At 36.6% G+C, this 12,138-nt stretch overlaps 1 protein-coding gene across 1 annotated transcript; it reads right to left on the minus strand.

Moving 5' to 3' along the window:
- Positions 1-2,511: 2,511 nt before the first annotated feature.
- On the minus strand, positions 2,512-3,459 carry LOC104851108 (putative olfactory receptor 7A2). Its single transcript, XM_010608266.1, has one exon. The coding sequence runs from the start codon at positions 3,457-3,459 to the stop codon at positions 2,512-2,514; it is 948 nt and encodes a 315-aa protein (XP_010606568.1).
- Between the last annotated feature and the right edge of the window lie 8,679 nt (positions 3,460-12,138).

Here is a 12,138-nt window from a genome sequence, read left to right on the forward strand (position 1 = left end):
TGGTAGTCATTAATGTATCACCTTTAACTCATGTGAATTAGATTAATTTCAAGAAGCAGCTTAGTGTATGTTTGCAGTGAGTATGCTTTTCAATATGGCATCTTTACCTTTTAGGATGGGTGGTTCGACTTAGAAGGAGAGGATTAGATAAGTGAAAGAATTAGAGCAGGTTTGAAGTGAATCCAGAGGTTGTAGTTACCTTACTTAGGCACAGCTTGCAAACTGACCACTTGTGGTAGTCATTAATGTATCACCTTTAACTCATGTGAAACATTAATTTCAAGAAGCAGCCCATAGTATGTTTGCAGTGAGTATGCTTTTCAATATGGCATCTTTACCTTTTAGGATGGGTGGTTCGACTTAGAAGGAGAGGATTAGATAAGTGAAAGAATTAGAGCAGGTTTGAAGTGAATCCAGAGGTTGTAGAATTACCTTACTATCTTTACAAAGCTATTAACTTCAGGGGGGATAGAGAGAGTGCAGGAATAAGGACAGGAATATATCCCCTTAACAGTAACAGGCGCTTGCCTTCCCTTGAAGGTACAGAGCCATGAGTGAGGTAAAATGACTGGATAAAAGAACATAAAGAGAAACCCCTCCTAAAAACAAAAAATAATAAAAGAAGAAGTCTGAGTTATTCAGGAGCTAGAATAAAAAGGGAGATGAGGGACACTATGGTGGAGCAAGTGTCTGAGTTGGAGAGAGAGGACAGAAAAAAGAAAGAAATTTTAGAGTGGAGTGAGGAAAAAAGAAAAAAGAGAGAGGGAAAGAAAAAGAATTTGAAGGTCCTCTTTCAGGTTATCTCTGATCTCATATTATACCACATGCACAGCCATATGCGGAACCCAATCCCCTGGTCTTAGCTAGCCAATGGCTGTTCCTCACGACTGAGACTGAACACAATCTACAAGGCCTAACTTCAGTTTCCTTACCCTCAGGGTTGAACTCCACTCAGTTCTATTACAGGTTTCCCCTGCCCTTTCTTTAAAGATGTTCAAAGTTGGGAGCTCAGAAAACTACCCTTCATGGGAACCTATGCCTCTGCAGAGTTGGTCTAAGGACTGGCCCAATCAGGAGTTTTGAGAATGGGAGGGGGGTGTCATGTGGGTGTTTCAAGGGCGCCCGCGTGGCTACCTTCCTTCCTGGGTCTGTTGTTGGGCAGGCCAGGAGCTCACACACAGGCCGGGAGCTCGCGCGCACGCTGCCGGGTGATCGCAGGCAGGCAGGCAGGCAGGCAGCTGAAGAAACCCCCTCCGGAGTCTTTGGGGCCTTCCTGGGTCTGTTGTCGCGCAGGCCAGGAGCTCACACACAGGCTGGGAGCTCATGCGCACGCCGCCGGGTGATCGCAGGCAGGCAGGCAGGCAGGCAGCTGAAGAAACCCCTTCCGGGGTGTTTGGGGCCTTCCTGGGTCTGTTGTCGCGCAGGCCGGGAGCTCGCGTGCAGGCTGGGAGCTCGCGGGCACGCCGCCGGGTGATCGCAGGAAGGCAGGCAGGCCTCCAACACCATTTATTAAAGAGGCTATCTTTCCTCCACTGAGGATGGTCAGCTCCTTTGTCAAAGATGAGGTAGCTGAGTACATCTGGGTTTGTTTTTGTATCTTCCAGTCTGTTCCACTGATCCTCAGGCCAAAACAAGCCAGATTTTAAAAATACTATAACATTTCCTCTTATATGATGAAATTTGTTTTATGGAAAAAGTAGAACTTAATATATAAAATAGTGATTATTGTAAATTAAAAAGCTGGGAATGGTTAGGTAGATAAAAGTAGACTGGATGTGACTACTGCCTGCTATATACTGATCCCTAGTGTTTCTGCTTCATACATACATCAACCTCTTTCCATTCCTGGTCCCTGACCCCTAAAAGCCACTAATCCTTACTTCATTTATAAATCATTATCATTTCACACATGCTTTCTAAAGTATGAAATATCCACTTAGAGGTAATGATGAAGGAGTTATATTTGGGGGCCTGTTTTCCAATGAATCTGGCTGACACTGTGAGCATAGAGTTGAAGTAGAAACAGGATTCCAAAGATAAGAGTACAATTTAATGACAAGCTGTAACGTCTACATTTTCAAGGACATTTGAGGAGGCTATGTACATTGGATATGTTAACGCACCAGTGAAAAGTTGTTTTTTCACATTTTCTTCCCATATGAAATTATTATATAGTTTTAATTATCCAACACATTTATCCCACGGATATACAAATCTTAATTTTTACCAAAAAAATTGTTTAGCATGCTACACATCATTTGAGAAAAAAGTTATTAAAATATGTCCTATCAAAGAGAGAATTTCTAAATATGATTCAAAGATGGAATTTACTGGGAATGTTGGGAAAATGATAAAATGGAAAGCAATAGATGTAGCTGAGAAAGACTGTATAATGAATGAATTACATAACTGAACTATATAGAAAAGCCTAAATTAAAGCAGACATTTTAGGAAGAAAATACAATTAAAGTCTATTCTGGTTCTGGTATGTTGACCCCACAATTATCAATATCAGGAAAATGAATATGTTTTAGTTGCCTTTCCAAAGAGTCTTTTCAGAGCATCCTTAATGTCCTTGTTCCTCAGACTGTAGATGAAAGGATTCAGCATGGGTGTGGTGATGCAGTACATCACTGAGGCTGCTGCAGTTGAGTGTGAGTTCTGGGTAACAGCAGAACTAAGGTACACACCTAGCCCAGAGCCATAAAATAAGGAGACCACTGAGATGTGAGATGCACATGTGGAAAATGCTTTATATCTTGGAAGAGATGATGACATTGCATGTAAAGAAGAAATTATCTTAGAGTAAGAGTAAAGGATACCAGTAATGGGACAACAAGTCACTAAAAAGGCTGCTAGGTACATCACGGCATCATTAAGAAAGGTATCAGAACAAGCACAGTGGATCACCTGATTGAGTTCACAGAAAAAGTGTGGGATTTCCAAGTCTTTACAGAAAGACAGCCGCAATACCAGTAAGCTTTGTAACAAAGCATGTAGGGCATTGACAATCCAGGATACCAGGACTAGCAAGCTACAGACATTGGCATTCATGATGACTTTGTAATGCAGGGGATGACAGATGGCCACATAGCGGTCATAGGCCATCACAGTTAGCAGAAAGTTATCCAAACCTATAAAGAGTACAAAAAAGTACATCTGGGTGATGCAGCTTTTATATGTTATAACTTTGCTCTGTGTGTATATATTCACCAGCATCTTTGGCACTGTTGTGGAGGTGAAACAGATGTCCATAAAGGAGAGGTTGGAAAGGAAGAAGTACATGGGTGTGTACAAGTGGGAATCTGAGGTGACAGCTAGGATGATGAGCAGGTTTCCAATAACAGTGGTTAGATACATGGAAAGGAAAACTCCAAAAACAACTGGTTGTAGTTCTGTTTCCTTTGAAAATCCCAGAAGAAGAAATTCTGAAATTTGTGTTTCATTACTTGGTTCCATGTTGTTGGTTAGACTATAAGAGGGAGGAGGGAGGGAAAAAGAGAAGGGAAGTGAGTGAAAGAGGGAGAAGAGAAACAGAGTGGGTGGAAAGAGAGAGAAGACATAAATTACTTAACTTTCATGTTTATCATTTGTATCTTACAGTCAAGACATTGCTTTTATGTTCCACATATGAATTGATGCCCTTTAAGTGATCATCATGCCACGTCTGTTTAGAAATTACTTTCCAGTGCTCAGCCTTTCCTCAAGACCTCCTGTGTTCTGTAAGTGTAATAAGAAATTTGTTCATTTGATGAATACTTATCAAATATAAACTTTGTGCACAAACTTTGTGATAATGTGTGAATAGTACAGAAAATTAAACATCCCTAAAATCTAATTATGGAGAAAGAATATGAGGAACAATTAAAAATTATATAACATAGAAGATCATGGCAAATGTTTGGAAAAAAGAAAGCAGTTGAAAGAATTAATGTGGTGTTTTCTTTTAAATTGGGATTCAGGCAAGAGCAGCAAAAAAGGTGACACTAGAACACAGATCCCAAGGGTGATATATTCCTGGGGGAAGTATGTGTCCAGGAGACAAAACAGACAGTGTGAAGGCCTTGGAAAGGGGATATCTTTCAGGTGTTCAAGACCCACAAAAAGCCAGCAAGACAGCAGAAATAATGAGAGAGTGAGAGGGCTCAGATGTGGAATTTAAAAACCTGGACTCATAGAGACTGAAAGCAGAATAGTGATGAACAGAAGCTGGGGAGCTCAGAGGGGAAGAGGAATAGGGCATTAATTAACAGGTACAAAAACATGGATGTTAAAATTCCTTCTAGTGCTCAATAGCACAGTAATGTAACTACAATTACCAATAGGTTTTTTGTTTTGTTCTGATTTTTGTTTTTGTACTGGGGATCCAACTCAGGACCTTGCACTTACAAGGCAATCTTGGTGCCACTGAACTAAATCCCCCACCCAACAGTAGATTTTTGTACATATTAAAGTAACTAGAGGAGTTTGAATGTTCCCAACACAAATAATAACACATGCTTAAAGCCATAAATATGACAGTTACCCTGATTTGGTCATTGCATATCGCATGTATGTATGAAATTATCACATTGTACCACTTAAGTATATGCAATAATTATATATAATTTAAAATCCAAAATGAGTTAAACTAAAAAAATTGAACTGAACAATCTTAGTCCTACTAACTATATCTGTTTTTCTTGCATAGTATAAGCATTTTAATCTTAATTTCTTTAGTGGTAAAATGTAATAATAATGGCAACTAATTCATAAGGATCTTTTGAGAAGTAAATAAGAAAGATGTAAAAATTTTAATTTTTAAAAGGAGAATGGTGAATGTCTCAGAAGATGGTCTGCTGGCCAGGTGTGGTGGCACATGCCTGTAATTCTAGCACTCGGGAGGCTGAGGCAGGAGGTTCACTGTGAGTTTGAGACCAGCCTGGGCTACAAAGTGAGTTCCAGGTCAGTCTCAACTACATAGTGAGACCCTGTCTCAAAAAAAAAGAAAAGATGGTCTGCTGTATTTATATTCAATAGAAGTGAAATTATATATAAAGAAAACCCTTCTTGGGGCCGGGGATTTAGCTCAGCGGTTCGGTGGCCTGCCTTGCAAGCACAAGGACCCAAGTTCAATCCCTGGTACCAAAAAAAAAAAAAGAAACAAACAAAGAAAAAAAAAGAAAGCCCTTCTTTGCTATGTTTCTTGCAGCCCTTTTTATATCCACCAAGATATAAAATCAATTGAGCTGTTCATCAATAGATGAAGATTATGTATTCATCAATGCAAGAATGTATAAAGAACACAACAGAATGCCAATCAGTCATAGAATGAATGAAATTTTGCTATTTGTGGGAATACCAAAAAAATTATGTTAAATTTTTAAAAAGCCAAGAATGGAAAAATAAGTGGGTACTTCACTTATGAATAGTAAAAAACTTTATCTTATACAGGAAGGGAGTAGAAAAATGGTCACTAGACTTTGGGAAGTGTAAGCCTCAGGAGAGACAGACGGAGGTAGACAAGGGGCATTGAAATGCCTTTAGTTACAAGAAGTTAGTGCTGATATTCTATAGCACAGGAGTTTAGCTATAATCTACAGCAATTTAAGGCATTATAAAAAAAGTAGATGAATCTGAAGTTTCCCAACACAAAAAGAATGATTGAGAAGTTGGAGATATTAGTTGCCCTGATTTGTTCAACACACATTGTGTACATGTATCAAATTAATCATGTGTACCATAAATATATACCTATTTTAAACTATATTTTAAATTACACTAAATTAAACTGTACTTTAAATTGTATTAAAATGTTGAGGAAAGAAGGCCTTATTCCTGCTGAAATGTGAAGGCAAAACCATTGTGCCCAGTGGTTTTGCCTTTGTATTATATTAGGTTAGCTGCAAAATTTTCCCTTGAATTTGATTTGTTGTCTTGCGGTATGGTCTCTGTATTATGAATCACCCTTTAGAAGTCAGCCATTTTTTGCAGATGTACTCAGCTACCTCATCTTTGACAAAGGAGCTGACCATCCTCAGTGGAGGAAAGATAGCCTCTTTAATAAATGGTGTTGGAAAAACTGGATGTCAACCTGCCACAGATTAAAATTAGACCCTTATCTTTTGCCATGCACTAAATTAAAATCCAAATGGATTAAAGATCTAAATATTAAAACAGAAACATTAAACTTGCTGGAAGGTAAGTTAGGCAGAACTCTGGAAGACATTGGTATAGGAAAAGACTTTATGAACAAATCCTCAGTAGCACGGGAACTAGCAGATAGAATCAACAACTGGGATCTCATATTACTAAAAAGCTTCTGTACTTCAAAAGAAACCATTAGCAGAACTAAGAGACAATCTACAATGTGGGAAAAAATTTTTACCAGCTGTTCCTCAGACAAAGGACTATTATCAAGGATATATAAAGAACTCAAAACAATCAGTCCCCCCAAATATAAAGACCCGATTCAAAAATGGGCATCCGAAATGAACAGACATTTCTCATACAAAGAAGTGAAAGCAGCAAGAAAATATATGAAAAAATGTTCCACATCACTGGTCATTCGAGAGATGCAGATGAAAACAACACTGAGATTCCACCTCACCCCACAAAGAATGGCTGCTATCAAGAAATCACACAATAACAAATGTTGGCGGGGTTGTGGGGAGAAAGGAACCCTCCTCCATTGTTGGTGGGAGTGCAGACTAGTGCAACCACTATGGAAATCAATATGGAGATACCTCAAAGAGCTTGGACTGGAGGTTCCATTTGACCCAGCCATCCCTCTGTTGGGTATCTTTCCAAGAGAACTAAAAGAATCATATCACAGAGAAGTATGTGCACCCATGTTTATAGCGGCACAGTTTGTAATAGCTAAATCTTGGAAACAGCCTATTTGCCCATCCGTTGGAAACTGGATAAAGAAGTTGTGGTTTTTCTATAAAATGGAATATTACTCAGCCATAAAGAGCGAGAGAATAGATTCATTCATAGGAAAATGGATACATATTGAAGATATACTCCTAAGTGAAATAAATAAGTCCCACATGTGTAAATACCAAACAGTTTCCCTGTTGTGAATATTCTGCAACAATGCATAAGATTCTAATAAGATTACTGACATTTAGAAATTGGAAGAAAGAAGCTAAAGGTGTAGGGAAGGTGTGATGCATAGGGGAAGAACAAAAAAGGGAAAAGAAAAAATGTGAGAGAATGCAAAGATGAAAATTAAGTGTTTGTAGATGGGGAGAGGAGGAGGGGATGAAGGGAGGGCAGAAGTAAGGGGAAAAAATAAGAATCAAGACTTGCCATGTAGAGGTACATGATCCCAACAATGAATGTAACTGTACTGTATCCCTAAAATGTACCAATAAACTCAATAAAATTTAAAAAAAAAAGAAGTCAGCCATTTTTAAAATTAAGATGCAGGGCTGGGGATTTAGCTCAGCGGTTCTGGTGACTGCCTCGCAAGTGCAAGGACCTGAGTTTGATCCCCAGTACCAATAAATAACTTGATAAAGTCCTTGTATGTTGAAAATATCACACTTCAAAGTGCATGTCATGGGTCTAACTTACCGAACATCTTAGGTTAGCAGCACAGTGTGCTCCACAGCATTAGATGCTCACCTTCCTGATGAGGTGGCTCAGTGGGACTAGAGCTCATGGTCAGTGTACAGCATCGTGAAAGAGTGTCACACAACATAACCACCCTGGGGGAAGATCACAATTCAAAGTTCAAGCACTGTTTCAATGAAAAGCTTATCATTTTTCCATCATTATTAAGTTGAAACATTTCAAGTCAAATTATTATACAGTAAATTGAAAACTTTCTACATATTGAGGCCATTCTTTCTCTGAAATATGCTTGTATCCCTCATTACACATACACGCACACACACACGCATGCACGCACACATGTACACACACGTAGTCCTTGTACAGATACAGCACAATGTCTTCATTCCATACTTTTCTCATTCCTGACTGCATCATTAAAAATAAATGTATACAAGGCAAACTATCATTATCAAATTAACTTTCTTCTAAGAAATGTAGAAATGATATCCAGTTCACTTTTCTTCCATCATATATAGCTCCATTTTTTCATGACTATCATTTGCCTTATGTTTTAAGAAGCAAATACAAGGAATGGAGATAAACAGACCAAAGAAGGGGGAAAGTTCTAATAAGCTCAGAGGGTCCCTAAGAGATAGTAGGAAGGAAAAGCATCCCTGTTTCTGGCAGCATTCCAATTTTCATGTATCTTCTTCATGCCCAGAAAAAATAATAAACAATAAAAGTTTACAAATAAATTTATCAGAAAGACAAATGTAACAATATATTTGACATCATGAAATATACAGATCTAATACCGCAAAATATATCAGTGAGATTAGAGAATAAGTTAACAATTCACAGAAAAAGCACATAGAAGAGAAAAATGTTTTCTTGCCTTTTTCACAAGAATGCCGAGGAATTGTGTTTCCTGCAACCTTCTACAGTTAGTTGATCAAATGGTTTTCACATGATGCGATAGCAGATGAGGGAGCTCTCTGCCATGCTTTTCTCCTGTGGCCCCTCTCTTTGTTATTCTTAGGCATTGGGTTCTGATCTCTATGATTTGTAGTTTTTTCATCAATGCCTGACAGCTGTGCACATTTAGGGAGTGCAGTGTGATATTTTAATGCATGTATATAAAATGTAATTATTACATCAGAGTAAGTGACATTTCCATCACTTTAAGCACTTATTTCTTTGTATTGGAAAAAAATATTATCTCAGCAGCTATTTGGGAATAAATAACCCAATGAATTGTAACCAATGCCATAGGTGCCCTGCTGTACTACAGAATATTAGAAGTAATTCCTCCTATCAAGATGTGTATCACCCCTGTATCTGCTAACCAGCACGTCTCCATTCCCTTCTATCCTATATCATTCCTAGTCCCCAGCAGCCACTGTTTTACCCTCTACATCTATGAAGGATTCTTTTATTTATGATCCCAATGGCACATTCTATTCCTGGACTTGAATTTTGTCCAACATATAAAGAGCTCTACTCATCGTATCTACAAAATACTGCACAAAACATGATGACCGTAATCTTTACATCAAATAATATTCTCTATGTGATATAAGGCATAAAGAAATAACATCACATATACATCTATTTCAATGTCCTCTTTCTTAGCTGAATTAATGCAAAGTAAAACTGAACATGCATTTCACATACTTTAGTGATCTTTTTATTTTCACAGTGTTATATGAATGTATGCTGATTATATAGAACACATTTAAAGGAAAAGAGATTTTAAAGAAGTGTCAAAAGAGTAGAATCATTTTAAACACAGGGATTTCAAATAACTCTAAATTGAATGGAAAATCAAGTCATGTCAAAGAAGATATAACAATAATTTAATGACAACAAGATGAATTGATAATAGGCAAATATGAACACATAGAGTAATATAATAATATCAGTTCCACTGACATGATACATAGCATATACTCAGTTATTAAATGAATTAGGCATTCTGCCTAAGTGTATTCAGGCATTTAACACATAGGTTATACTTCAGTTTAGTTGGAAAAGCTTGGAGAGTAACCCCAAAGCCAGCAATGAGGATCTCTTTAGAGGAGAGGGAATCTGGTTCCCTAGGTCAAGTATCTCATAGAAAATCAGGTAAATTAAAGACCTCATTATGGAAATAGAGAATAAGTGTTCAAAAACTGCATAAAACTCTTTTTAAGCATATAAAAAGATTTTGTTAGAGAAGAAAAGGATTTCATATGAAGGAACACATCTAAACAATTATAGATGCCTTTGTGTGCAGTCTTATTTTATCATCTTTAAATTGTGCAAAATATGAGGTGAACAGTGATAAGTTGACACATGTACAAAGTATATGATAATAAATAATAATTAACAATTTCATCTAATTAAATGTTTTAATTAAAAATTTAGTACTGTATGTTAATAATACTGAATATTTGGTTACACTGTGAAATTTTTAATTGTATGAGTGGGTGAAATGATCTTGAATAAAGTCAGATAATCAGAAGTAAGAAGACAGTCTGAAATTTAAAGCTTTACATGACTAAAAATATTCTCCCCCAAGTCAAATGTAAAACAATAATCTTCAAAACTCATATGAAACACTGACAAACGTTGAAGTGGAAATATAACAAAACAGACAAGTCAAAATGGTGAATGGGTACATGAACATTCCTGAAATCAAGATGTCATTTCAGGAAAAAGGAGGAAATCTCTTCCATACCCATCAGCGTGCAAAAACACAAAGACTTACTGCACTAAGGGGTTGAACATTTTAGATGTGAACCAGAAGGTGTATGCTCTAATTTTCCTGGCAGGAAAATTAGTACTACAATTTCATAAGAAAATTTTAAAGAAAGCTATTATTTCAAAATGCAGATAATCTTCAACTCAAGTTTCCTCCCTCAGGGAACTATTGACACTCTGAACTTGATGGAACACTCCTGGTGGGGCTGTCTTGGCTACAGCAAAAAGTTTAACAGCATCACCTCCCTTACTCAACACTTCCTAGTGGCACAGTCAAAACTGTCTCCAGTTACCTCTCAGTGGTCCCTAACTGACAAACTATATTCGGCTGAGAACGAGTTTTAAATGAACAATCCCCAAATATCTTTGCAGAAATCATTGTAGATTGATTTTACAGTAGTAATTTAGAGAAGAAATATCAATGACCATCAAAAGTGGAAAGGTTAACATAAATATATATTAATATTTTAAAACATGTTAATAAAAGTGATATAGTCATCAAAATAACTAAACATTACACTAGGTCAGAGGAGATACTTCAAGGTAAGGAGATACAAGCTAGCAAATAAACAGAGCTGGCATAAAGAAAATTCGTGAAGTCTCTTCATACATCTGCCTAAAAAGTGCATGAGCAAAAACCAAAAGTGCATGAGCAACAGTTTGTGTATAAGATAGAAAGCTGTCTTAATAGAAAGTAGGACTCTAAGGAACTAAAGTGGCAGTGAGAATGTAATTGATTGCAGTGGTTGCAATATGTAGGAAATAAAATGTAATTAACATCTAACACTAACTTTACTTTAAGGTGTGAAATAGTAACAATTTAAGGATATCAGTATGAGGCACTCGTTCAAAGTTCAATTGACAAAGAACTGGAAATAAATTACAAGTGAATCTTTAAAGTGCTGGGAGTAAAAAGGATACAAAAGTGTAATTTCACTTTATATAAAGACATAAAGATTCTTATATGCATATGACAAATGGTCATTTTAACAAATGATAAAGAGTCCATGAAAATATGAATGAAAGTGATGGAATCTTTAGAAATAAATGCAACCTTTAAATCTAATTACTAAAAACACACAAGACACAGTAAGGAATGATAGGAAATAATAGAGAAATGAAAGCAAATTTGCAACATGCATAACAAGTGATTTATGTGTTTCAATGATGCAGAAATTTTCACATTTAACAAGCAATAACAGAAACAATATACAACATTTAGTGTCTTTTATGAAACATAATTTATAAATTTTAATACATTCCCTCCAAATACATTTACATCTACATGAAGGAACAAAATACCTAGCATAGAATTCGGCAAAAATCCAATTATTAATTTGGAAATAATGCTGTAAAAATGGCTGTAACAGTCTATCATCCAAGAAAAGGAAAAGAATTCCCACAAAATATTCACTGTAGAGAAGGTCAACATTTTAAAAACTCGTAGACATATTTACCCTCATGAGTCAAAAATCATTGAAAAGTGAAGCTGATGGGTATTTCCTCTATTCTTCCTATTAGTAATTTTTAAACATGTTACAGCATGAGAAATACTAGAGTATGTATGACACAGGAGATCTTGTTAAAAGGTAGTGTTTGCAACAGATCTATTAGTCTGTGTCTTCCTCATCTGAATGGAGCTCAAATATGCCCAGTCTTACAAATAAAAAGGCAATGTTCTCATTTGTCTATCCCTACATTTTTTTAATTCATTAATTTTATTGGTACATTTTAGGTATACAATATGCTGACATTCATTATTGGGAATTTGTACCTTTACATAATATATCTTGGTTCTTATTTTTCCCCATTCTCCTGCCCTCCATTCCACCCCTCCACTGCTCTCTATTTACA

This window comes from Fukomys damarensis, unplaced genomic scaffold (assembly GCF_012274545.1).
Source record: "Fukomys damarensis isolate Sample0158 unplaced genomic scaffold, DMR_v1.0_HiC HiC_scaffold_30, whole genome shotgun sequence".
NCBI classification, from domain to species: domain Eukaryota; kingdom Metazoa; phylum Chordata; class Mammalia; order Rodentia; family Bathyergidae; genus Fukomys; species Fukomys damarensis.

What these genes read in the sequence shown, in the direction of transcription:
- LOC104851108 (XM_010608266.1), bottom strand. Translation starts at nt 3,459, where the DNA reads ATGGAACCAAGTAATGAAACACAAATTTCAGAATTTCTTCTTCTGGGA.